The sequence below is a fragment of the Cygnus atratus genome, chromosome 2, assembly GCF_013377495.2.
Source record: "Cygnus atratus isolate AKBS03 ecotype Queensland, Australia chromosome 2, CAtr_DNAZoo_HiC_assembly, whole genome shotgun sequence".
Lineage (NCBI taxonomy): Eukaryota > Metazoa > Chordata > Aves > Anseriformes > Anatidae > Cygnus > Cygnus atratus.
In genome coordinates, this window is record NC_066363.1 from 35810044 (window position 1) to 35836088 (window position 26045).

At 50.1% G+C, this 26045-nt stretch overlaps 3 protein-coding genes and 1 long non-coding RNA gene across 4 annotated transcripts; 1 reads left to right on the plus strand and 3 right to left on the minus strand.

Annotated features, from left to right (window-relative positions):
- Positions 1 to 512: 512 nt before the first annotated feature.
- Positions 513 to 3648, minus strand: HOXA9 (homeobox A9). Its single transcript, XM_035556446.2, has 2 exons — positions 2989 to 3648; positions 513 to 1920 (listed from the first exon to the last, which is right to left on the minus strand). Exons 1-2 carry the CDS (start codon positions 3551 to 3553, stop codon positions 1682 to 1684), a joined length of 804 nt encoding a protein of 267 aa, XP_035412339.1. The 5' UTR covers positions 3554 to 3648; the 3' UTR covers positions 513 to 1681.
- Positions 1899 to 24259, minus strand: HOXA11 (homeobox A11). The gene is made up of 4 exons (XM_035556447.1): positions 23518 to 24259; positions 20438 to 22062; positions 2989 to 3078; positions 1899 to 1920 (listed from the first exon to the last, which is right to left on the minus strand). Exons 1-2 carry the CDS (start codon positions 24179 to 24181, stop codon positions 21830 to 21832), a joined length of 897 nt encoding a protein of 298 aa, XP_035412340.1. The 5' UTR covers positions 24182 to 24259; the 3' UTR covers positions 1899 to 1920; positions 2989 to 3078; positions 20438 to 21829.
- On the minus strand, positions 8767 to 14407 carry HOXA10 (homeobox A10). Its single transcript, XM_035556445.2, has 3 exons — positions 14051 to 14407; positions 11696 to 13512; positions 8767 to 10270 (listed from the first exon to the last, which is right to left on the minus strand). Exons 2-3 carry the CDS (start codon positions 12513 to 12515, stop codon positions 9996 to 9998), a joined length of 1095 nt encoding a protein of 364 aa, XP_035412338.1. The 5' UTR covers positions 12516 to 13512; positions 14051 to 14407; the 3' UTR covers positions 8767 to 9995.
- LOC118252787 (uncharacterized) lies at positions 23850 to 26045 on the plus strand. The gene is made up of 3 exons (XR_004780251.2): positions 23850 to 23996; positions 24238 to 24563; positions 25264 to 26045. It is a non-coding gene; the product is annotated as an uncharacterized LOC118252787 (long non-coding RNA).

Here is a 26045-nt window from a genome sequence, read left to right on the forward strand (position 1 = left end):
GGCGAGCCTTTCACAAAGCTTACTGAAGAACACTTAGTTCTGGACATTTTCTCGGAGGCTAATTAACCATCTCGGTTTAAATGTCGCTGCCTAATCGGATTTACACTACTGTCCGCACTCTAGGAAGTTGGGCATTTTGGTTTGGTCCGAGCCCCCCCCGCCCTGCCAGAGGAATTTATTAAAAACGCGTTAACTTCAGCCTATGCCCCCGCTCCTATCTGCCAGGGCTTCCTTTTTGCATCGCTAAACGCCAGCTTACGAAATTATATCCGGGAGCGGGGAGTTATGTCTCCTCTCCGTGAAGCGAAGGCGTTTAGGACCCACATCGGCCCGTTTAGGACCAAAATAAGCCCCATATTTTCCCGAGCTGCGTTTATAGGGCGGTAAGTTTGCCTTGGCTGAGGCTTAACGAAAACGCTCGCCTCGCCTCCGCAGCCCTGCCACGTCTGCTGGTGATTTTCGGTGGGACATGGAAGAACCCCTTCTTAATAATCTTAAAACATCACAAAATATAAAAGAATCAATATATTTTATTTGGCAAAAAGTTAAATATCATTTCAACACAACGATTTGGTCAGTAGGCCATGAGGTAACCATTTCAAAATAGACAGTGTACGTTCTGCATCGACATCACTTCCCAGATTTATTTTTTTCTAAGCGATAAAAATTTACAATAACCAAATGTAGGTTTTTATAGCGTATAATTTATTATCAATAAAATTAACCTTCATTACAATAACCATCAAATTATTCGATTAAAATTAAAACGTAAACCATAGGTAGTTACCCTTTTCACATATACGTATAGCTCCGAAATCTGATAACTGCTCACTGGTGCAAAAACAATATTTAAGCTAGTCTGTTTATTTACTTTTTAATATATAGATTATATATACAACTGACAAAGACAGTACTATATATATATCAACTGTGCATACTAAAACGACTTGCTTCGAAATATTTTGAGAACCATAATTCCCAGACATCCCGGACAAACTTCTTTTCTACTTTTTTTTTGTGTGTTTAAATTGGGATATATATAATATATATATTTTACAATCAAAGGTTAACTGTCTAATTATACAGAAAAGACTTAATACACTACAGAGCTATACTCTATGCAATTTTTATAATAAACAACCTGAGTTCAAATTGAATTCTAGCTTACACAATTACATCCGGTACAGCACCCAAGCACATAAATTGAGTCACAAACATAATTACCACAATAAAACACAGTGTTCAAGTATTAAAGCAGAGATCTCTCTGCCGCGCAAAGAGCGAATAAAATTAACTACGTAGACTAAACTATACAGTCCGTAAATAGTTGTGCATTATGAAAAGGTAGTTTTTTCTGTTCTTTTTTTTTTTTCATAAGTGAAGAAACAGGTAGATTTATACAAGCCAGCTAGACAGCCTTTTCGTGCTAATGCCCCCTTTTTCTTTCCTATTAGAAAATTAAAAGTCTTACTGTACCTCTCCTGGCAAACTGGCCTCTCCATGCTACAGTGACAATCAAGGTACAATCATAACCAGAATATGCCATGGAAAAAAAATGAGGCCTGGACCCAGACGCATTGCATGGCAGGGCTCGAGGGGAGGATATTGTTGTTGTTGTTGTTGTTTTTAACTTTGTTTTTGTTTTATTGTACGCATTTTCAGTGTAACCCGCGTATCACCATCATTCGTCCTTCGCTCGGTCTTTGTTGATTTTCTTCATTTTCATCCTCCTATTCTGAAACCAGATTTTCACTTGTCTCTCAGTTAAATTGAGGAGTCTGGCCACCTCGTATCTACGGTCCCTAGTGAGATACATATTGAACAGAAACTCCTTTTCCAGTTCCAGCGTCTGATGCTTGGTGTAAGGGCACCGCTTTTTCCTGGTGGACCTTGCGTGGAGCCAGTTTGCAGCGGGGTTATCTGCAAGGGAAACAGCAGGAGAAGTTCAGGCTCGGGGGGGGGGGGCGGGAGGGGGCTGTCGAGAGAACAGCACGCAGGACCACCGAGGGGTGCCCTGACTTTTTTAGGGTCCCGCCTAGGTGTCCCGATTTTGGGGTTTACGACGTGGCTCTCGTTGCCCCAGACATTCGGGACGGTGGGGCACAATGGGCTCAAAGCAGAGAGAGGTCACACGGAACCACACGCGGCACAGCCCCGCCGCCCCCGCCTCCTCTCGCCCTTTTTTATTGTTCGGAGGATGCAATTTTAAAATCCTCTTTCGCCTCCTCTCCCTGCTAGCTCCCTCCCTCCTTCCTGTCCTCCCCACACACCCCCCCTCAAACGGCCAGCCCGGGGAGTGCCCAGCCAGAGCAGCGTGTCGTTGAAATTGTTTCTCTTTTTAATTTTCGACCTTCTCCCGTGTCATCACTGGCAAGACCCAAGGAGCTGGCGAGCCAGTCTGCGGCCGGCACAATTAAAGCCTGGGCTGCTTCAGACCTTTATTTGCATAGCGTTGTTAGCAGTAGCAATCCCGAGGTGCCCTGCTACCGGTCCCGCAGCCCCGGGAGCAGCCGGCCCAGCGTTTTCCACGGAGGGGGGAGGAGGGCACCGAGTCAATGGCGAGGTTTCTGCTCCCAGCTCCGCGATAATCCCCCCCAAGTCACAAAAAAAAACAGATTCACATCCAATGCTTCCCAGGCACCCTCTCCCCGTCCCTCGCTCACGCCCGTGAGCGCGGCGCAGCAGGAGGATGCGAGCCCGTCCCGCGGAGTTTGCTCGGGTGCTGGGCTGGGGATGGGGGGGGCTTTATTTTTTTTTCTCCTTTAAGTTGCAGTTGCAGGGTGGGGTTTTTGTCCTCCTTGCAGCCTGGGATGCTGGAGCCGTCCTGGATGCCAGCAGAGCCCACGAAAGGCAGCGCTGCCTTTCTCGGGTGGCTCCCAGCTGCAGCAGCCGGTTCTCGGCAAGTCATTAGCCCCGGCACCTCGACACCTCCCCGCGGCCGGCGCGGCGCCCTGAATGAAGTCCATTGCCCTTCGCGGTGCCACTTACTTGGATCGATCTGGGGTTTCTCTCCGTTTGCCTCACTTTCTCCATTGCTTTCAGAGAATGCGCCTTCGTGGCTTTGCTTATCCCTATCAACTGGAGGAGAACCACAAGCATAATCAGACAGAGACAAAGTGTGAGTGTCAAACGTGGTACAGTCACCCCTTCTGGCCGCCAGCGGTTCAGGTTTAATGCCGTAATGCCTGCTGGTAGGTAACCCGGGGAAGGACAAGGAGCCCGGCACAGGCTCAAGCCACGAACGCATGTACCTGCCGTCGGGCGGTGCCACGGGCGCCTGGTGGTGCGCGTAGGGGTGGTAGACGGCGGGGACGCCGCTGGCGCCGCCGGGGTGCGCGGGGCTCCAGGGGGGGCCGAAGACGGGCGCCTTGGGCTGGAAGCTGCAGGGGGCCAGCTCGGGGTGCTCGCCCAGCGCCGCCGGCCTCGGAGGAGGAGGAGGAGGCGGCGGCGGCCCCAGCGGCGGGGGGGCGTAGCGGGGCGCCGCCAGCTCGTCCCCCTCCGGCACCAGGAAGGAGTCCACGTAGTAGTTGCTGAGGGTCCCGGGGGCCGACATGGCGCGGCTCGGCGCGGCGGGGGCGCCGGACCCGCCGCAATTCGGGGCTGCGGGGCTTCCCCGCACCAACTCGGTGCCGGCGGAGAAGTAGAGTCAGTAATAAGTTGGGGGCAGCCCCGGCGCCCATTGGCTGCCCCGGTCACGTGGCGGGGGGGAGCAGAACAATAAAGTATAAATCAGTCCGCGGGCTATTAACGGGGCAGTGTTCTCCAGCCATCATTTTTATAGCGAGGCCATATGTTTTTATGCAAAGGGATACGCGAGTTATACGGCGGAGTTTGTTTTAATTGCGGCCAACTGAGATTAAAAGATCAGATTCCGCCTCACGGCCTCTCCCCCTTTTTCTTTCCCTCCTCCCTCCCCCCACCCTTTATTTTATTTTTTTTTTCGTTTAAGCGGACTATTTTATATCACAGTTAATCATCCCATCAGTGGGTCGTGTTTCCTGCGAAAAAAAAAATAAAAATCACAAAACAAAACCCCTCCCGATCGGAGACCTTCACATAAAATTATACAATAATTGAAGCAATAAAAAGAAAGGAAAATAGCAGTTGCGGTATACTGTATTTAAATATATATTTATTATATTTCATAAGGAGTTATTGTTTCGGGAGCCACGGGGTTGTTATTAAGTCACTAACTATGAGCGCGCTCATTTGCATCGCTGCGTTTCACAGCAGTAAAAATTTACGAGTGCTCGGAAAGGTTAAATTATACCATTGTGTTTAGTTTGGGAGATCACTGTAAATAATCCCGTTCCGTTCAGTCCCGGGCTAAGCAGAGAAAAGTCAAATTCAACGCACCCCCTCGCCGAGGCCGGAGGAGGACCGGGGCGGCCGGCTGTGGGCTCGCCCCCTCGCCGGGCTCACCGAGGGCGGCAGTGACCGAACCCCCTCCTCATCCTCATCACCGAAGCCCCCTCCTCATCCTCATCACCGAAACACCCTCCTCGTCCTCCCCGTCCTGCCCTTGGACCCCCCCGGGGGAGAGGGGCCTCGGGGCTGGCCGGGCTTTCTCGCCACGATTAATCCTTCAATATGCAGCGAAGCAGCGGGGGGAAAGGGGAGAAAAAGCCCTGTCTTCCCCGCTGCCGAAAGGCACCCTGCTTGCCGGGGCGGCTATAAAAGGGGCGCTTGCATTCGCTCGCACCGCATTCTGCCGACCCCAAAATATTTGCGTGCGAATATGGCTATTTATTTGCCGCAGGGCACACGCGAGCGGCACCAGCCCCTAGGCACCAGGCTGCGGTCCCCCCTCGGAAGGAGGGGAGGGCGAGCGAGGGGAAAGTAAAGCCGCGGCCAGATCCAAGTCCAGTGTTAGGAATTAAAGCAGGGGCTGAGCTGCTCGCAAACGTGCCCGCGGGTCCGGGCTTTTCTCCGGCGGCCACGCAGCCCGCTTCTCCCCGGGGCTGGCCAAGAAGCCTGCAGGATCCGGATGGGGGGCACGAGAAAAATCTCCGCTCGATTTGGTCGAAATATATTTATTAGAGCCTCGCGAATCTCAGGGAAGGCTGAGGCAATAATTAAAATCACGTGTAAATATTGTGTGTGCAAAAGTGTGGTTCTAATTAGTTTTACATCGCTATGTGGGCTGCCTCTTCCTTTCTCTCTCTCCCTCTCTCCCCTCTCTCTTTCTCGCTTTTTCTTTTCATGTCTTCCCAACGGTTTAATCAGAAATCTTACGGAGATCCTATTTTAACAACGCTCTCTCCCCATTCAGGATTACAAAGGCCCATAATGAAACTATTATCCCATATTAGAGTTAGAAAATTACAGAACAGTTACAAGATCTCTGCAAACAGGGAGCCCGTTATTTTCTAACCATTTAAAAAATGCAAATAAAGATCGCCTCTGTTATTTTTTTGTGGCCATTGTATAGACACGCCGTAATAGAAAAAAATAATTGTATTTCTTTCCTGGAAAGACGGAACTCGACGTCATTTGTATTTATTAGTAAGGAGTCAGCTGTGGTGAAATGTGATTGTAGAACTTCCTTTTTCCATTCAGAAAAAAATAATCTTAGCTGCAGGAGTCCTGGATGTTTATATTCGAATTTGGGTTCTCAACTTGCAGCGGGTTTCATTTTTTTGGTTCCTCACCAAAACTAATAGCAAATGAATAACAATAACAATAACGTCTTAAAGAACGCGCCTGTATTTTTATTTCCCTGTAAAATTCAGAATTTGTTCACTGCCAGCAGCCAAGCGGCAGGAGAGGGAGTACAGAGAGCAAGAGTTAAAAGACGGCAAATAATTACAGACATTTTTCACGCGGTCACGTTGCAGATAATAACACTGGAGCATTCGCCTCCTTTTTCGTCCTTTTAGACTCACTTTTCCCCAAAGTACATTTTGCATACGAGCCACCACAGCTCGTGGCGGGTAGCACGGGCTTCGTACACTTTGCATCGCGAATTATTTCGGCATTTTGGCCACTTCACACGGTTGGGCGCAGCACACGCCAAGCAGCCCAGAAATCGCCCTTCCCATCAAATCGCAATACCAAATCGCACTTTCCAGGAACGAAGCCCTGCCGTACCTCTCGCGGCTGAACCAAAACGCTCCCTGAGCTCCATCCCGGCGTGATCAAAATAGTGGAGCTCCCACGCCGTTAGCAGTGAGCCCCGGCTCCGAGAGGAAGGAGGACCCCGGGATTTTTAGGCTGGGGGCATCGGTGCGCGCAGCTCCAGCAGCGGCGCACCGCGGAGCCCCGGCGCAGGATTGCGCGGCCGTTTGCGATCCCCGCTGAACGGGAAGTTCAGGATCGCCTTTTCCTGCCGGTGCTACCAGCGCGCAGAGGTATTTTGGCACGGCGGGCAGAAAAAATGATTCAGAGTTTGGGGGAAGCGGTCCAAAAATCAGAGTGATGCGATGCAAATGGACAGAGGCAAACCTGTGTGTAAAGGCTGGAGAGGCACGCACGCAGACACATGTGCCCTGTAAATACACCCGCATATGTACACAGAGCCAAGACAGACGCACAGTGTGTATAGAGGCAGACACAAACACTTATATTGGACTGCAGCGTAGACATCTGCTGCTGACCCAGCCGAGGCGTCTCCTGCGAAGATCCAGCTAGGGTAGGTCTGGCTAAAATCCGCTCTCTAACTACTCTGAGTGCCTGCAGCCCAGTTCGGAGTTTCGAAAAAGTTTTTTTTTTCTTTTTTCAGCAAAAATAATCAGTCATTAGTTAAAAAAGAAAGAAAGAAAAAAGAAAACAAGCCCCAGACGCGTGACTTTTCCTGCCCTTTCCTGCGTCAGCCTTTCTGCTCTCCCGGGCACCCCGATGGCGGGGCTGCCCCCCGGGCGGGCGGCGGGCAGCGGGCCCGGAGGAGCGGGCGGGAGGCGGACACAAAAGGCGGTGGCGGCGGCGGAGGGCCCGGAGAGGTCGCTGTTGCCCGTTCCGCCGCCGCGGAAGAGCGGCCCCGGGCTCGCCGCAATCGTGATCGTAACCGAGGCCTTGTGGGCCGCGGGGCAGCCGCCGCCCCCGGGCGCCCAGCCCGCGGAGAGCCCCGGGGGAGCGGCCCCGACGGCGGAGCGGGGTTTCGGAGCCTTTCCGCCAGGGTTCCCCAGGGAACCAGTGGCCAGCCCGGGGGGGGGGCTGCGTGGGGGAGAGCCGCCGGAGGGGCCGGCAGCCCCCGGCACGCGTGGGCCTTGCCGGCGTTGGTGCGCGGAGTGGTGCGGAGCGGAGCGGCGCAGGCAGAGTCGGGCTCTTCCCTCCCCCGGGCGGCCGAGAGCTTTCTGCTGGCTGGGTTTTGATAAATCCGGACAGCAAAAGAAAAGCAGCCCCCCCCCTCCCGTCCCCCTCCCGAGCTCGACCCGGGCTGAGCAGAACGCAAAAACGCACCTGACCTTGAATGCAGCCTACGAGACATATTAAAATCCCGCAAGCAGGCAGGGACTCGCTTAGGAGCTAGCTAACCTTGAAGAACTTGTCAAGCTTCCCCCCTCGGCTGCCGTGTTTATCTGAGGAATCAAAGGAGCCTCCGTTGCAGGTGGGGAACAATGGCATTGGGACTTGACGCCTACAGATAACTTCAGCTTTAAGATTTCTTCGGGCACAAAGGACCCTCGCACCAAGCATACCTGGTGATGATATCAACTGAAGTAATTAAGGCAGTTTCGTGCTGTAGAGAGAAAGGTGGAGCCCCAACAACATGAAACTACCTAAACCACAGAGCAGTTCTCAGGCGCTAATTATTACTTTCCCCATAGCCGTGGTCTTTAACGCAAGGATCCCGCTACGAAAATAAAACCAGAGACGTGACTACAGCATCCCTCTCACCCGCCCGCCCGCCCGCCCGCACACCCCGCCGGCACCCCCTCCGCGCCCCCCGGCCAGACTCGGGTGGGTTAATGAAAACGAGAGAGAAATATCATCATAACCTCCCCTCCAGGCAGCTCTCGCCTCTCCATGCAGATGCAAACGGGAAGAAAAGGCCGTGCACGACAATGTTACATCATAAAAAGCTAACGGCTCCCACTAAGCCCGGGTTCAAAGTCTACCCCCCCCCCCCCGCCTCCCAGCATACACATACCCGGGAAGAAAGCATTAGCTGTCGCTCTTCTCCCAGCCCTCGTTTTGCCTTTCCTTTGTGCAAGACTCTGCTAGCTAAGCATGCAGCAAAAAGAAGGGAGGATGCAAAAAGCAGCCCGGGTGAAGTAAGCTCTCCCGCATGCAGCCAGGTAGGGAACAGCCTTGTCTAAGGGGGGGTGGAAGCGGCCCGGTGGCACGAAGGGGACTCTCATGTGTCCTCGTCCGTCCCCCCCCCCCCCCCCCCCCCCATGCGCTCACCTTTACGGTTTCTTCTGAGCCCTGAGATAAAGCTAGGTTTTGTCACCGTCCTCTGGAGCTAAAAGATCTCCGCACACTCGTAGGTGCTTGATTAAAAAAAAAAAAAATCCGTTCCCGACCCTCAAGAAATAGTAATTTGCTTCCTCAGTCTATGCAGCTCCTCAGTCAACTGAAACCACTCGTTCAAGACAGCAACAATCCAGATATACTAGCAAGTCATAAAACTGAACAAAAGCCGACAAACCTTAGAGCACCATCGCTATATGGCCCAGACAAATTACGACCGTCTAGGTAATATTTAAATAGATTCCTAAAGTAATTGCAGGGGGTTTAAGCAGCTATTCCTGTTGTAAAAGTTCTTGAAGACATAAAGTAGAACCTGAGGATAAACAGTCACAAAAAGAGGTAAAATTAAAAGGATTCATTCCACTTTTTTTATTCTTCTATGAGAACATAAACATCGTCTTTTTCACGCACAGCAGCATTACAATATTAATTTATTCCGATTTAAGGTAAGAACTAGATATAGCTAGAACTAACATTTATAATAACGATAGAATGCATTTGCTTAAAACAGTATCGGCATTTTAATAATAATAGACATTTATACATATCTGTAATTATAGTTTTTCCCCTTCTTTCTTTTTTTTTAATCTTTTTAAATTTTTTTCATCTATATGCTTGACCCTTTGATGCATGTAACTTCACAGTATAAAGGAAGACGAACATATTCTCCCTTGCTATCTTAGACTCTGGCTCAGAAAGTCCTTCTGATGTTCAGGATATACACTTTTCAGTGAAATTAGTGAGGAAAAAGTGACTATTTTTTTCTCAAGGGGCAATTGTTGTGTGCTTGTTCTGTGTTACCAATGGTAACGTTATTTATAGACAAAAAAAAAATCACTAATTCCACATATTTAAGCAAAACTACATTAAGTAAATATCTACAACCAGAAAGAGAGAGAGAAATTCAGAGGTAAGTGTCATAATTTAGTCCATGAGCAACACGAACTCTTTTATACCTTTAAAGAGAAGAGATTTCATTTTCCTGGCCAATTTTAAAGCTGTAATGTTGACTTTCAAGGTAAAGGGGGGAAAAAATCGCTCTTAACGCCAGTTCCCATGAAGCCCTTTTAAAGGATGCCTGCATTTCATTATTGTAAGTCCTGCTTCTCGAAGGAAAAAGGGGGGAGGGGGGAGAAAAGGAAAGGAAAACAGAGGGGGAAAAAGCAGAGCTCCCAATATATAGAAATATGGCAAGGCTTAAATTATTAATTCTGAAGCTACGTACAGTCCAAGTTACACCTCCTATAATTTAAAAGAATGCACCTTTAACCGAGCTCGTTTACTTTTCGGAGAGATATGAAGGGGAAAGATATTTGCAGCTCCTGAAATCATATTTCTGGGTTTCAAAGCTTGAAAGAAGAGTTCGGGCCCGGGGAAGCCTGCAGGAACCAGGGAGGTTCACACATGGCATTTTGTGCATTAGCATGGCTTTCTTCCTCCCCCCCGCCACCCCAAAGTAGCTATTAAGAGGTTAAGGACATATTGAGAACGTCTAAAATCGTTAATCCATACAGGTGCAGATGACTACAGCCTAGGAAAATGATACTGGCTCTTTAAACCATAAAGATGTGTTTATAGGTTCATCAAGAGAAATTAAAGTTGGCTGTGAGCTCCCGAATCCTATTCTCTCTGTTCATTTTCTTCAGTTTCATTCTGCGGTTCTGAAACCAGATTTTAACTTGTCTGTCTGTGAGGTGGACTGTGCGGCTGATCTCTAGGCGACGCTCACGAGTCAGGTACATATTGAACAGAAACTCCTTTTCCAGCTCGAGAGTTTGATGCTTGGTATAGGGGCACCGTTTCTTTCGGCCACTTTTTGCGGTTAGCCAGTTTGCTGCATTTTCTCCTTTTGAATTGCCTAGTTTTGAGAAAGTAAAAGAGGGACGTTACCGGTGGGTAGGAGGCGATGAGCTGGGGAGGGAGAGGGGGAAAAGTGTGCGTGTGTGTGTGCGGGTGTGCGCACAGGGGTTCGCTCCTGCAGCTGCGGCCCCAGGGCAGAGCTGAGATGTGGGGAGCCCCGGGGGGGGGGGAACCTCGCTTCCGAGAGCTTCAAAGCGGTTTCCTAAAGGCCCTGGAGCTGGCCGGGAACAGCCTTGCCTCTGCTGGGATGCTCGGCGGGGAGCGCGGCCCGCTGGGCAGCTCGTCTCCAAACCCCCAAAATAGGCTTTTACCCGCTCCGACCCCACTGCTGCTGGAAGACGACTTAGTGGATGGCCTGGGGTCTTTTTTTACTCCCCCCTCCCCCGAGACACCTGTTTCCCCTCAAAAACAAACGAACAAACAAAAAACCGTGCGGATCTGAACTTTGTAAATGTGCTCTGGAGGCTGAAAACAAGGTGAGCTGCAGAGCAGGAGCCTCCCTGTGTCCTGCCCCTGCCGTCTCAGGAAGCTTCGCCATGGCCCTCTCTTCTCCAAAGGTTTGGGAGAAAAATACAATAAAAATAAAAGAGAAAAAAAATCACCCGTTGCAGGGTGTTTATTCCTATCGTTGGAAGAGGCTGGGAAAGAGATAAAACCGATCCCTCGGTGGCTCGGAGTGGTTCGTTGTTGTGGGGGCGACTCTCTAGGAGTTTGTTTTTCTTTTGCTTGCTTTTTGTTTTAATCCTATTATTTTCCAACGGGGCGCCTGAAGGAATAACAGGGCGTCTGAAATGCAGCCAGAGGGAAGCGCCTGAAAAGCCTGCAGCCCAGGGAAAGGGAGTTATTTTTTTGCCATGGGGACCAGAAAGGGAAATAAATAAGCAAATGAATAAATAACAAGCCTGTTATCTAGTGTAGACGCTGAAGGATATTCGCGGTGCATTCATCAGTCTAATTTGATAGCAGTTCATAGATGGCACATTTCAGCGCGGCTGTTATTCCGAAAAGCATTCTGGATCGTAAAATATAACTTACCGCGTTAATAGGTTTATTTATTGGCACTGCCTATTGCTTATTTTGGATGCTTTACAAACATCTCTGTTATCTGGTAGGCACCTTCGCATCGCAGGGGAAAGATTGATCTCGCTTTGCTATACGTTTAAGCCGCATGCAGGCTAAAGTTGCCCAGAGCAGAGGCTCTAAGGGTTTTAAACTATAGGACGGACATGAAATTTTTACGGCAACCCCATGCCCGAATATTACAAAGTTCACAAGGTCAGTGTGAGCAGCGCTTCTTGGCAGCCCCGCAGGGCTGCTGGGATCCTCCTTTCGCCTTGCCACGCTCCTCGGCCGCTTTTCCTTTCTCATTACCACCGCTACCATTCCTCAAGCCTCACCGCCACCGTCACCGTTATTTGCTTACCTACGGGCTCTTTCTCGGGAGAGGCTTTGCTGCTCTCCGACGGGGCTGGGGAGAGCTCCTCGGCGGTGGAAGACGAAGCCTGGGTCTCGTCCTCCCGCTGGGAGCCGCACGCCAAGGGGCTGGGGGAGCGCTCCTCGTCCTCCTTCCTCCCCGCGTCCGGGACGGGAGGCAGAGATGGAGGCGTCTGGAAGCGGCCGGGGGGCTGCGGAGGGAAGGGGGCAGCCCCGGGAGGCCCCGCGCCGTAGCTCTTGGAGGTGCCATAAGCCTGGGAGAGGCGGAAATACCCCGGGACGGGAACCCCGGTGCCGTTGCTGGCTGGGCTGACCTCGGCGCTCAGCCTCGGGAAGGGAGCGAGGTCAGTGGCGGCCGAGCCTTTGGGGCATTTCTCTGAGTCATAGAGGCAGTAGGAGCTCTCCTCCTTAATGTTTTGAGCGAAGGAGCACGAGGTGGCCTGCTGGCTCTCCGGCTCTTCCATGCGACAGGACCGGGGGGGGTCTAGCCACACTTCCATCCCTGACACGTAGGGGTGCGAGGTGGGGACCATGCTTTGAGAAGTACCTTCATTGCGTTTGCTCAAAACGGGGAAAAGTCCGCAGCTTTGCAGCCCGTAGGACAGATCGGACGCTTGTGGCAGGTAGATCCCACTGTTGGGATAGTAGCCGCCTCCGCCTCCGCCTCCGCCTCCTGCTCCCGCCGCTTCCCCTCTGCCCGAGCTGATCAAGGAGTCTACCAAAAAAGAGTTTGCGGCCGGGCTCTCTGAGCATGACATTGTTGTGGAATAATTTGGCGAAGGGAGCAGATAGCCCTTTCTGGCTGACATTTCTTGTGCAAAACATGCTGAATATGATTAGAGATACCCCCGCACCACGGCGGACGTTTGCAGCCAATGGAAGCCCGGGCCTCCCCAGCAACCCCTCCCCGTCTGGTTTCGTATGCACCGAGCTGCTCTCAGGTCGACCTCTGAATTTGGGATATGGATGTATATTAATGCGGGAGATGGATTTCCACCCGCACGCGCGGCGCACATGGGCGAGCGCCTGCGCCCGTGCGGGAGCTGCGCGCCGGGGAAGGGGCAGGAGTGGGGCTGGGGGGCACCCACCCCGAGACGTGCTCCCCTGCTATGGCCCGCACAGCGATAAAACAGCCCCGGCCGCCCCGATGTTTATTGTACCTAGGCTGAGGCTGCATCCAGATGAAGTTTTTATTAGCGCTCCTCTCCCCGCGGTTGGGCTTGCCGGAAGCGATGCGCGCTCACCTCCCCGCGCAGCCCGCGTGTGTCGCGAAATTAATAAAGCCGCGGGTTTTATGGCCGGGCTCCGCTCGTTTTATTTGATTGTCTCGTTTTTTAAGGAATAAAAGACGTGTTATTGTTTATCACGGATCATTGGGAGCCGTAAAGGGGCCTGGTGTCTCTTGCGTTAAAGTGCTGGGGAAGGGGCTGCTTCCAGCTCAGCATCACCACCACGACGCCAGTCTGGGCTTAAATTTCCTAGAGATAAAACGCTCGCTGCTGCGCTCGGGGATCTCAGAGGGAGCAATGCCACTCTGGGAGGATTAATTGTGCGGTTGCAGCTTCTAATGCTGTAGTTAACGCTGGATTCTTCCCGAGGTCTGATTGCCATTTAAAATCTAAAGCCAGACATACGCCACAGAAAGAATCCAGACGCGAGCAGTTCAAATGGATCCTCGCATGATGCTGCGCACCCTGTTTATTGACGTGTTTATATTTGGGCCGTCGTTTTGATTCCTCCCTCCCTCCATTTGGGTCATTCACTTTTCGCCTCTTCAAAAGCACCGTCTCTGTCACAAGCACCGTACTAAATAATAGAAAGAAGGATAAGTAGATGAATCCTGAGATACTAGACAGCTCTGTCCAGCCAATATGTAATTGTGGCGGAGGGAGCAGACAGATAGCAGACAGACAAGCACGCAGACAGAGAGACAGATAGATTTTCTAATGAATCGCTTAATGATCGCTTGCTTTCACTTCCATCATCTCTCGCTTATGCCATTTGGAAGTCGCCTATCAGCCTGCCCCGAGGAATTAAGCCTTCTTCAGCCTAAGCGGAGCCTGCGGCTCTCAGGGCTTTTCCAGCGCTCGCTGCCCACCCCTGAGGAGCCGGCCTCGCTCCTCTCCCCCTCGGCAGCCCGGGGAAGCGGAGGCGGCCGGCTCCCCGCTCCCGGCCGCCTGGGAGAGCGGGGGCAGCGCCGGTACCGGCGCGGCCTCAGCTCTGCCCCGGACGGAGCCACCGGGCCCGGGCACTGGCCCCCGGCTCGTGGCTCGGCGGTCCCCAGCCCCTCGGTCCCCCGGTCCCCCGGCCCCTCGGTCCCCGGTCCCCAGCCCCCGGCCCCTACCCTTGGCTTTCGCAGCGCCCCGCAGGCGACCCGGGGCAGGCTCTGCCCTCCGCCCCACGGCTCTGTCACGCCTCACGTGGTCGCCCCCGCGAGCCTTTGCCTTGCCGGGGGGAAAATCTTGTTTGCCACATTTTGACATTGGCCCGGACGAGTCGCTCCGTGCAGGAGGCAGCGGGACGTGCCTGTTGGTTTCCGCAGGCGAGTTAAGCTGCTGGGGCCCTCCCGGGGCTCCGTCCTTCATCAGCTGGGGCAGGGAGAGGTTGTTACAACTTTGCAGGACCCATAAAACCTTGATGGAAAGGCGTCTTATTTTTCCAGCCTTCTCGAGTGAGCACCAAGGCACCGCTCCTTTCTGAGCGCTGTAGGATGGGGTGATAGGAGCCGGCCCGACAGCCTATAGAAACCCTCCGAGTTTTTCCCCGCATTTGCTCCTGGAATACTGTTTGTGTTTCCCAAAGCCGGCTAAGCCCACGATGTGTTAATGTGTGATGGACAAACCCTTATCAGATTCCTATGAGGGCCGTATCGCTGCTAACAAAATTAATACCATATAAGGGACCGTTTTATTGGCCAGTATACAGGAAGGCCATTATCAATAGGCTTAGCGTTATAAATGCAGATCTAAATAAAATGAAACGTGAGCCCCGACTCCTCGTTCCCAATACATTTCTCTACACGAGTCAGGTATAAAAATTACTCCGGGGAAGTCCGCTCTTGCGGTATGTTTATTTTGCATTTGCCAAATTAAATAGAAATGGATTGCAAACCCAAAAGCCATACGGAATCGAGGAGTAACACTTGAAATCCTTCCAAAGCTGTTTTTAAAATAAGCAGCTCCCTTTTAAAATTTGGATTAAAGGGGGGAAAGGCCTATAAAAGCACGTTATGATCCTCGTCAGCCTGAATAAAAAGGACTCAAAATGCATCGCAACAAACACGAAGCTGGCTGCTTCTCTCCCTCGGAAGGCGAATGCAGGCAAAATCAGACAAAAGGCGCAGAGGCCGGGAACAGCTCGGACGAAGAGAACCAGGTTTTAGCTTAACTTTCCCTTCGCCCCCCGGCCAGGCCACCGCAGGTTTCCTAGCCAAAGGTCTGGCGATGCAGGGGCTGGGGTTCAGCACTCGGTCGGGAACGCAGAGGACCGGCAGGAGCCGCCGGTCCTTGTGCTTATAATAACGCCCGGTGCCGGCTTGATGGTCAAGGCACTCCGCCTGGATCATGAACTCCGCTCGCCGTTGCATTCTCCCCGCTTTCTTTAATCGCTAACAAGGCCAAGGCAAATAGTAACCAGCATCATCAAAGCCAGTGGAGTAAAACTAATAACGTTCACTTGATTCTTAACTATAAAAGATAATGGTCAATTCTGCCTAAACTGAACTAATTTGGCATGCATTGGGTGTTGCTACCGCATTTCCAGCGCTTAACAATGTGTCCCTTGGAGCTTAACCTCCATTTAAAAGAAATTTTAAAGAATATTGTGGACGCCAGGGGACGAGAAATGCTTTCTTTTTAATTCTGCTCCCGTAAGGAAAGCTATCCCAGGGTCTATAAAACCGAGCAAATAAAATTCTGATAAATATCAAAAGCAGCGAGTAGGTGATTTCGCGCAGAATCTAAATTCGCGGCGTACATAGACAACACTATCAAAATAAAACTTTATTGATCTAAGAAAAATATAATAGATGCATTAATAGCGTCGTTAAGCCGTTTTATTGGTTGGACTAAAATTAAAAACAAAAAGGGAATAAATAAAAACCGACAGCTCAGCCTAAGCAAACTCTGACTGGAAATTTCAAAACGCATCATGTTAAACCGTGATTTATCTTTTTATTATTAGCCTGTATAAACCAAAAGATCAGCACTGTTAATCCAGAGACCCATTTTGTAAGCTAATTAAAATATGCTTTTATTTGTAGACAGGGGCAAACTGCAATTTGCGAAAATGTAAATGGCCTTGCAGTTTGTTGCAGGAGTGCATGCGCCGCCTATCTGAGAATATAGTTGCAGATTACATTTTATACATCTCGAAAAATTAATGCAATCAGGGTATAGTTATTTAATATTGGAACTGTCAGTTGTCAGGAACGTGCATGTGTGCCAGATTCCTTCTTTTCTTTCTTTCATTTTTTTTCTTTTTCTGGATTTGCTCCAAAGAAGGCGGATTTCATACAGGAGGTTTAGGAACTGCGTCCGTGCCAAGTTAGGTGACAAATGACGGCCCCACTAATTTTATCTTTACTAGAAATTCTTTCACGCTGGGGGGGTGGGGGGGAATTGGCTTGTTGTGGCGGATTATCCTGTTAAAAATTAGGCTGAGATTTAATTTTATTCCAGCCATCCGGAGGCTTGTTCTCCTAACTATATTTCAGAGTGTATGTGTATCAGTTTACTCATTTGGATTAGGAACATATTTTGCAAGTAATTTTGACGAGCTCCGAATTCTAGTATGAGGCAGAACAAAATACACCCCGACCAATTCATGAAGGCTTTATCTCCTCGCCATTCCTCCGGCACTGGTAAGGAGAACGGTGCTTTCTATTGTCTGGAGAGCCCCAAACACCATGCAGAAGCAACAGCGGTATCGGGTTATATCTCTATCGGTAAAATCTTAAATATACAAATCTGTCTTTTAAGTGCACCCTTTTTATCGAGAGAGATGGGCCGCGCAGCTGTATTAAGCGAAACTTAATTGAAACTGTATCCCCTCTCCCCTTTTTGTAGCCCTTTTTTCTTTAAGATCTGGATGCATGTACAAATGTATTTTTTGGTTGCGGTATAGCTTGGCTCTCAGACACAAACGTTGGCTTGAAGTTTCGATTTCAGAGCATTTAATGAAAAGATTGTGACAAAAAAAAAAAAAAACAACAACCAAAGAGCTTATGAAAAAGCCTCCCAGGGGTTTGGATGTGGTATGTGAACTGAAGTTGAGTACACGATTAATTAAACACAGTGTAGACACTGAGTTGGCCTCGCCTCTTCCCTCCAAAACATGCAAACCCAAATCATGTGAAATAATAAACAGTTATTGTAAGAAACAAGCTTGTTTTTTTAAAATATTATCCTATGACCGCGGCCGTCAGTAAACAATTCGTAACCAGAGGGCGCTTTAACTGCTGCTGGGGTCCCTTTGATTTATTCAGTGGAGTATTGAATGGGGCAGGGAAACAACAAGGGGAAAAATAAATATTTGATCAAATATGCTGAGTTTAACTCGACTGGCGTAAAATGAAATGTTGCAAAGGGACCCTCGGCAATTGCCTTGCTCCTTCTCGAGACGTGACTTCTTACGTCCTGGCGTTTCCGAGGGGAGGTCAAAAGAGATCAGTGTGCCCAAGCTTTTAATGGAGCATCTTTGATGAAATCGATAGGTTCCGATAATCATCTGAAAAATGCTCTCTGCCGACTGAACATGTGCTTTTAACTACGCTTGCAGCAGGTCCCCAGGAGCACAATTTTAAAGGGCGCTGTCTTAAGAATACTGCAGGCGAGTTGCATTAATTTACATACGAAGACTCCTTTGAGAGCAAGGACAATTTTTTTTCCCTCAGATAATTAAATACGGCATACCCTCTCATAGGAAACAAGCGGATTAAAATATGTAGCCAAACCAGTATCTCCATACAATACCACCTTTCCTCCTCCCCCCTTCTCAAATGGAGACATAACAAAAACATGTGAAACTTTTATGGGCGAGAAAAGTAACCTGGAGTTAGGGATACTCGTAGCGAGGATAGAGTTTCAAAGCTACAACCCCGAGCAACCCTGAGTACATGAGAATGTGTGACTGTTGTTTGTTTACAGCACATGGTCTAGTTCGGATGGATAGATGGATAGATAGATACCCAAATCTGGTCCTGCACGAGCATTGACTTAACGTGCAACCGCATGCGTAGTTTTTAGCACAAATGTGTCAAAACTTGTTTACCACAGGCTGTGTCCAGCTGCGAGGAAGCAGGCTATCCTTTTAAGTTACCAAACGACCCTAACCAAACTACAGTTCAAGTCCAATAAGATCGTCAGAATTGTCTGTCATTTGCAGTCTGGGTTGCCATAGATCTAGTTGATTGAAGACACCTACTGTTCCACACATAAATGTCAAGTTTCATAATATTTCCAGCGCTACAATTTTTTATAACTGGAAGAAATCTACAAGTTTCTCTGAAAAATATTTCCAGATCCCCTGGATTTTCCACGCCGCCGGCCAAAACTTTATGAAGAGACAGAAAAAGGTCAGCTGCGACTTCGAAAGTCCCTGAAATATTATTGCCCGGGTTTAAGCCCGACTTTTTTTTTTTTTTTTCTTGCCTCGCTCCCTCTGCCCGCGGTTCTCCTCCAAGGTGCCTGACGGAGCCAGGTCGGGGCAGGGGCCACCCCGGCGCCCTGGTGACACCCCGGTGACAACCGCACATGCCTCACAGGGCACCCGGCGAGCACTTACCTTCGCGCATTTCCCAACCCACAGCCCAGCGGCTCTACCTCTCCACCTCTTCCTCCCCTTGACTTTCGCAACGCGGAGCCCGGAAAGTGCAAAGAATTGAACGTGCGGCTGCAAAGTGAACAAAGGCCAAGATTTCGCAGGGCTGCTCCCCTCGCCCCGGGCGGCTTTGACATTGATCTGAAGATCGCCATCTTGTGGCAAAGCGGCCCCGACGCCGCCGCCGCCGCCGCCGCCGCGGGCGGCCCCCGCTGCAAGCCGTCGGGTGGCGGCGCGGGGCGCCGGGCAGCGGCCGCTCACCTCCCCTCGCCTCCCTCTGATCCGCAGGAGCAGGAACAGCCGCCGAACCGCCGGCCTTTATAGCGGGGCATTCCGCCTGTGCGAGCGGACAAGTCACGGACACTTTTTATGGCCGCATTGTCACAGCGGCACAGAGGATGCGATTTTATTGGGCTAGGAAATCAAACCCCGAGCAGAGAAACTCCATGGTTTAACTGTCTCTGGGATTGGCCATGAATGCCAGTTAATTTTTAACCGAGGAAGGAAGCTTTCTCGCTAAACTTTCATTGTCCTTCGGCTCTCCATCCGTCCCTCTGTCTCTCTCCCGCCGCCTGTCCACGTCCATCCGTCCGTCCGTTGCCTTTGAGCTCGCCTTCCCCCCCAGCACGCTGGACAAACAAACAAACAAACAAACAAAGTCCCCTTTCCCCCCCCTCGCTCTCCTAACGTTTCCTTCGACGGGATGTCGCCTGGCTGGGTGGCGGTTGTCAGCAGAGGCCCCAAGTCAGTAAGTCCTTCACCTCAAGGTTATGGGTGATGTCCAAGCAATACAGAAGTTCAAAGTCAGTAAACAATGCGAAAAAGGAATGTACTTTCTTCTCGCGATTAGGAATAGGGTCAACATTAAAGATCCTAGCACTCTTCCCCAAACACATTCCCATCTCAGCTATTGTTTTCCTTTGGTTTTCCCCCCCTCCTAACTTTCTCCCTCCCCCCGCCCGCCTCAGCCCACCCCCTCCTTGCCTTGGAGATCAAGGACAATTTCAAACAGGCCATTTCCACCACACTGCCATGCGGAATTTTTTTTTCAAAGACAACAGTTTTCTTAGGGCTCTCACGCTCCTCAGCACATCCATCGGCTGCCCCGGACCTTCCCTTTGGTGCTGGGCGCATGAAATATGCCCCAAGCGCTCCCGACACCGCGACCACTTCCAGAGCAGCCCTCCTGGCTGAGGGTGCTGGGGAGCAAACAACAATGTCACAGCAAGCCCTCCACACAAGACCTTGCTCTACCGGCACTGGCAGGACAAGGGAAGGGCCTAGCACGTAGCCAGCTGTGACCATGCTTCGTTTTCCATTCCTGAGCCCCGCCGGCACGGTGCTCGAACAAGCAAGCCCAGGTTCCCTTGTTTACGCCAGGGCAGAAGATTTAGCAGCGAGGGTTCACAAAAGGATAAGCATTTCTCCCGGAATGACTGACCAAGGTCAGGAGGAGTTTCGGGTCCCAAAGTCCATCAGGCAAAATAACGTTGCAGTAATGTAACACCAGAATGAAAAATATAAAGTTTCCATTTTTTTTTATTTTCCTTGTGCGCTGTTCCACTGTATACATGCAACCAAGTACTTCCGCATATTAAAAGAAAACTGTATATACATATAGTCGATACATATTGAAAACAGTGATGTCATATAAAGATACTGCATTTTGTGAACCGTGTCAAAGAAATTACATCCATTCAGCAAATTTATTAATCAAAAAACATTCTTATCACCACTTTGTTGCACATGTAAAGAAATCCCACACCCTCGAGCCCCGAAGGAAAAAAATCAGGAAAAAAAAAAAAGCATTCGAACAAAATAGGTCATGGGTTCTTTTTTTATTATTTACAAGTCTTGTAAAACACCGTTCCTGTATGAAATATACATTCAGATATTCTCAACAGCAAATTACCTTAACGATAGAACACCGTATCCTTTGTAAACTGATATAGAATTTTAAATATTTTCCTTTTTTTTCTTTTTCTTCTTTTAAATTGCATTTTTTTTCACGCTTTGGTTCCTGCAGGGAAATATATATATTTATAGATATTTAAAATAACTCCAAACAACTCTTCATTCTTTGCATATGTCGACTGGGCGACAAAGTCGAGCTCGTGACATTTAAAGTAGACAACAACAAAATTACCATATTTACATTGTTTGGCTTCTGATTAAACTCCTCACTAGCCACCTTTAAAAGAACAGGCGATTGAGTTATTTTAATGATCCAATGTGTGTGCATTGCACAACTCCAAGTTTCAATTAAGTGTTGTGTGGTATTTGCTAAACTGTCGTTCTCCACAGGTATTTCCTGAAGAAAGTTTGTGAGCCAGAAGCCAGAAGGTTAGTTTCCTTTATGTATTTTTTTCTTCTAAAACGCTGAAATTCACACTTTTTTTGCCGTGTGACTTTATTTTTAGCATTTAAATATGATTTGTCTCCAGAAAGATGGCAACGTGTGGTCAGTTGTCATAAATAAAACGAGAGCTAGTTAAAATTTGCTAAATCTTTGCGCTTTTATTTTTTTTTCAGTGATTGTTTCTTTACGACATATGGCAAATTTATACCTGATTTTTCTTTCTTTCTTTTTTTTTTTTTTTAGTAAATAATTAAGTCTTTCACTTAGTTTTCTTCTTTCTTCCCCCTCCCCCCTTGCTCCCACCCCCCTCCAAAGGAAACACTATTATACCCATCACTACATCCATATTACAACTGCTCGTGGTTGGCCTCGTGAAGGTGTAGGCATGTCACCCCCCCTTAATTTTCTCTTCCTCCCCTCCAATTCGCATCTCAACCCCATGGGCGATGGTGGAGCGCTGCCTGCGAGATAGAAAATCGCCGCCAGGAAGGGCAGGAGATTATTTCGGAAAGTTTGCCTCCTGCAGCGGTCCTGGTTGAGGGAGCAGGGCCCGGCGGTGTCCTCGCACGTGTTGGGCACCGCGGGTTTGGGGTGGGGGGCCGGGGGCGCCGTCCCCGCCCGCGGCTGCCGAAATCGGGAGCAGGATGGGGCGCGGTGCCTGGGAAGGTAAGAGGTATGGGCTTGGCGCTCAGAGGTGACGTGCACTTTAGAAATGGATGCCATGTGTGTCAAAATCAAACCGATTCCAGTTGATATGTAAATATATCTATATATATATAAAAAGAAATCGTCGTGGAAGTCCCAGAGCGGATTTACATGTATGTAAAACCTCGGATTCTTCTAGTCCCGTCAGATACACACCTCCTTCCTCCGTGTAACCCCGTGGCTTGACCTTGTCAAGGGCGAAATCGGAATTTAATCTCGTCTTGAAAAACCCTATGAGTTTTAAAGTAGTGGATTAGCTGAGTAATATTGTAATCGGTCCCTGTTAATTTTTTTTTCTTTCATTCTTCTGTTTTGAAACCATATTTTTACTTGGCGGTCGGTCAGATTGAGCATTCGGGAGAGCTGCAGGCGTTTCTCTTTGTTTATGTAGACACTGAAGAAGAATTCCCTTTCTAACTCTCTAATCTGGTATTTGGTGTATGGGCATCTCTTTTTACGGGTACGTTGTCCACCTGTGGAGCGAGAAAAGGCAGAAGGGTTTGTCACTCAGCGCTGCCGCCGGTGGGGGCTGAGGAGGGCCGGGAGGGGTGGGGGGACCGGGGCACCGGGGCAAAACACATTCATATGGAAAAGACGCGTTTTGCCCACTCTGGGGCCGCCCTCGGCCGGTCCTCTGCCTGGGCGGCTGCGGGGGTCCCGGGCCCGGGACCCTCCGGGACCCTCCGGGACTCGCCGGCTCCCGCAGCGCCGCGGCCCCCGGCACCGGGCAGGGCGCGACCCCCGCCGGGAAGCGGGGCTGCGGCCTCGCTCGGCGGGAGGAAGGGGCAAAAGGGTCGAGGGGACGGCGGCCGCGGCTCGCCAGAGCAGGGAGCGAGCCTTTGTAGGCGGCCTCGGCGGGCGCCAGGCGCACGGAGGCTCCCCGGAGAAGCCTCCACCTGGCTGCCTCCAGCAGCGGCCCGGGGGCACCGGCACCCCGCCGCCAGCCCTGCCGGCTCCCCGCTGTCCCTCGCTCGGAGACCGAGTCCTGCCGCCCGGCCCCAGCCCAGACACAGCCCCGGAGCCCGGGGCTGCAGCTGAGCGCCGCCTGCTCCCCCAGCCCGCCGCTGCGAAGCACGGTCTCGGCTCTGCCGAGGTCTTCTCCTCGCGATTAGCCAGCACGGTTTTTAAGTTCATTAAGCGGAATATAAAAGGTTTCAGGGTTCAGGAGCTCTTTACATGAAACACAGCCGCTATCCCTTTAAAAACTTCCTTTTCTGGTACAGTTCATTGTCGAGGTATTTTTTTCCCCCAGCCGTATACTAGCTTTGCCTTTTAAAAAGCCCACATAAAAAAATCAGACTTTGACAGATTGAATAACAATTGTAAGTAACAAACTGTTGGACAGAAGGCAACACGTAATTGCCACAGCGCCTTAGTAAAATGGCTTCCTTTAGACAAAAAGGCCAGCTTTAGGTTAATTTGTTTCTTTTAATATATTGCTACAGTTCAGGCGGCTACTTTATCTGTTAAACGCTATTCTAGCGCAATCGTTAAAACGGCGATGGCTTTGAATTCAGCTCCTAACTAGACTCCTGGTGCAACACATGGCTTTTATAAAATCACTGGATTACATCGATATCAAAGGAGTCGGGATCCCCCCTTTTTGCCGCATTTACAGGCATCGAACGTCCGTTATTATATTTTCGAGAGCTGACCGCAGAGCCCCTCTTTCTTCTTATTAAAAAGAAAAGAGGAAGGAGAAAGAAATTTTTTTTAAAGGCATCCATTGCCCGGTGGGTATTTCACGGCCAATTTCAGCACTAAACACGTGATCTCGCCTTTTATAACAAAGTTTTGTTGGGGGAAATCTAAAGGCCCTTCATAAACCTTATATGCTTATAAAACAGCATATAAAAATTTAACAGCGGCGGTGCGCTAGATTTCAACCTCCCTTTCCTAAAGCGCTCGGGCGCTGCCTTTATACGTACTGGAGCTGCCGGATTTCTCCTCATTGTTGCCGGAAGATGACTCGGGGCTGCTGCTGCTCTCTGGCCGCCGCCTCCTCTCCTTCTCCGCGGCCACCGCCGCCGCCGCCCTGCCGCAGCCGCCCTCCGAACTTGAAGTTGCCGCCGTCGCCCCGGCGGCCGCGGGCGCTTTGTCGCCGCTCTTGTCCAGCGAATAGTCCGCTGAGGACAGGTTATCCGCGGTGCCGTAAGCCGTCTCGAAAAACTGGTCGAAAGCCTGGGGCAGGACCCCGTTCCTGCCCACCGTGCTATAGAAATTGGAGGAGACGTTGGCGCTGGGGTGGTAGACGTTAGCTGTGTTTTTGCCGAACATCTCGCCCATGCTAGCAGTGGTGGTGGAAGGCAAGCAGTCTCTGTGCATGATCTCCTCTGCGGAGTAGCAGTGGGGCAGATTGTTCCTGGGGTGCCATTTACTGGAGGGATCAATGGCATATTCCCTGAAGGTAACTTCTCTCACAGGTTGGACCTGGGGCAGGTTGGAAGAGTAGGAGTATGTCATAGGGCGAGAAGACGGGGTCTGGGGCAAAAAAGAAGGGAGGCTGGAAAAATCAGGACCCGAGACGTAGTAAGTACAACTTGGCAAATACATGTTAGAGGAACAAGGAACACGCTCATCAAAATCCATCATTAGGGCTACCTCGGCTTCTCCGCATTAGCTGAGCTTAACATGATTCTCTAACGCAGCTGCCCCTTTGAAGCGGATCCGTGAAGGAGGAAAATTGGGAGACGTCGGCTGACGTGGAGAGCTCGCCCCAGCCCGGCAGGGAGGTGCGGTCACGTGACGCCACGCCAAATTGACAAGCGGCGGCTCCGGGCCCTCGCCCCTTCGGAGCCGGCTCGGGGGATGCAACAGATCGGCACGGCGCCGGGCGCCCCCCCCCCCCGGGGTAAAGCAGCCCCCCTCCGGGGCATTGCCCCCCGCTCCGGGGGATGCCCCCCCGAAGGGTACGGCACCCGCCCCGGCCGCCCGGTTCCCCGGCGGAGCGGCTTAGCCATCCCCGCAGGGCTAGGTGAGAGCTCTCTGTTTGTTTGTTTGCTCGCCGGGCTGGAAAAAAAAAAGAAAAGAAAAAGCAATGAGCGAGCAGGAGGAATCCAGCGCCGAGCCCTTCGAGGAGGCTGCTGGCTAGCAGGAAGCTCCTGAAGGAGCGGCCGTGGCTTTTTTTTTTTTTTTCTTTTTTTAGCTCGCCTTGGTTCGCTCTGCCTGCCCACCGACCCAAGGGAAAAAGAGAAAAAAAAAAAAAGACGCAAAAAAAAAGCCCTCGCCCTGCAGGGTTTTGCTGGAAACGTTACTAGGAAGAATGTGCCAGGGTCAAGTCTGTACTGATTTTCATGGTGAATAGATTACATGCTTGCATTCATGTTCACTTCCGAAGCGCTTAGTGTCTTCCTTCCCTTACTTACATATTAACCTCAAATACCCCGCGCGGCTTCATCCCAGCTTTACTAGAGGTAGCTCCAGAGATTTCACTCCCCGATCGCAGGTTCCCTTCCCTCGCCCCCCCAAACCGTCGCTCGCCTATGTGCGACGCCAGAAAGCCCTTTAAACTGCAGACCGCTGAGCTCAAAAGTGTTTGCTGATCTCTTCGCCTCCGCGCTGCTGCTAAATACTTGGGAAACCAGGGGATGTTGGGCTGCCCCGCTTTGACAAATATTCGGGGTTTAATTGCCAGAAGCCTAGTTAAAATGATTTGACATACTATTAACCCCTAGGAACAAACTCGCCGTACCGTGATGCTTGCCTTTTCGCCTCGTACCGTCGCTGAAGGCTGAGACCCAGGGAGACCTATTTTAAAAACGTGGTTAAACTTTTACTATTGTTGCATGAAAGGGATGATATAGAAAGCGGATTGTACAGGGCAGAGACTAAAAAGCACTTCTCTGCCAATAAAAATGCACACCCCACCGAATGAGCAGAGCCAAAGAAAACAGAGAAATACGCCAAAGAATACAGCACCTTTTCAGGCATGGACATCCCTCGGCTGTTGGAAAAAAATATTTTTTGCTAGTCTGATGCTCGATTTCAGAAAAGAAATATTTGGGTTCCGGCTGGATTTAATCAAAATAGAAAAACAGAACGGCAAAAGGCTATTGTGAAGTCGGTGCTCTTATGAAATTAGACGTGCTTCGAGATCTGTCCCCCCCCTGGGCTTGGGAGGCTAATGGAAGGGAAACTAAAATGCTAGGGAAATAATATTTGGATTTCCCCCCCCCCCCTTCTTCTGCAGTGCTGTGGAAGTATTTATATATCCGGAGAAAGTTCTATAGTAAATTCTGGAGATCTTCGGTATTTAAATGTCAACATCGATTTGTTTATTTATTGCTTAGCTTATCGTAACTGACTCAATAACAAATCTAATCATGTTGTGCACAGAAAAAATATTCTCATTATGTATTTTCCCTACATTATAGTTAACTATTACATTTGAATTCAAGCTGTAAATTCAATATTATCAAGTAATTACTTTGTAGTGGAGTAAACTAATTTATTAGCA

Coding starts and splice junctions, on each gene's coding strand:
- HOXA11 (XM_035556447.1), bottom strand. CDS start 24,181: ATGATGGATTTTGATGAGCGTGTTCCTTGTTCCTCTAACATGTATTTG. Junction 22,063..23,517: donor GGAGAAATCCGGCAGCTCCA/GTACGTATAAAG, acceptor CTCGCTCCACAG/GTGGACAACGTACCCGTAAA.
- HOXA10 (XM_035556445.2), bottom strand. CDS start 12,515: ATGTCAGCCAGAAAGGGCTATCTGCTCCCTTCGCCAAATTATTCCACA. Junction 10,271..11,695: donor TCCCGAGAAAGAGCCCGTAG/GTAAGCAAATAA, acceptor TCTCAAAACTAG/GCAATTCAAAAGGAGAAAAT.
- HOXA9 (XM_035556446.2), bottom strand. CDS start 3,553: ATGTCGGCCCCCGGGACCCTCAGCAACTACTACGTGGACTCCTTCCTG. Junction 1,921..2,988: donor GAAACCCCAGATCGATCCAA/GTAAGTGGCACC, acceptor TTTCCCTTGCAG/ATAACCCCGCTGCAAACTGG.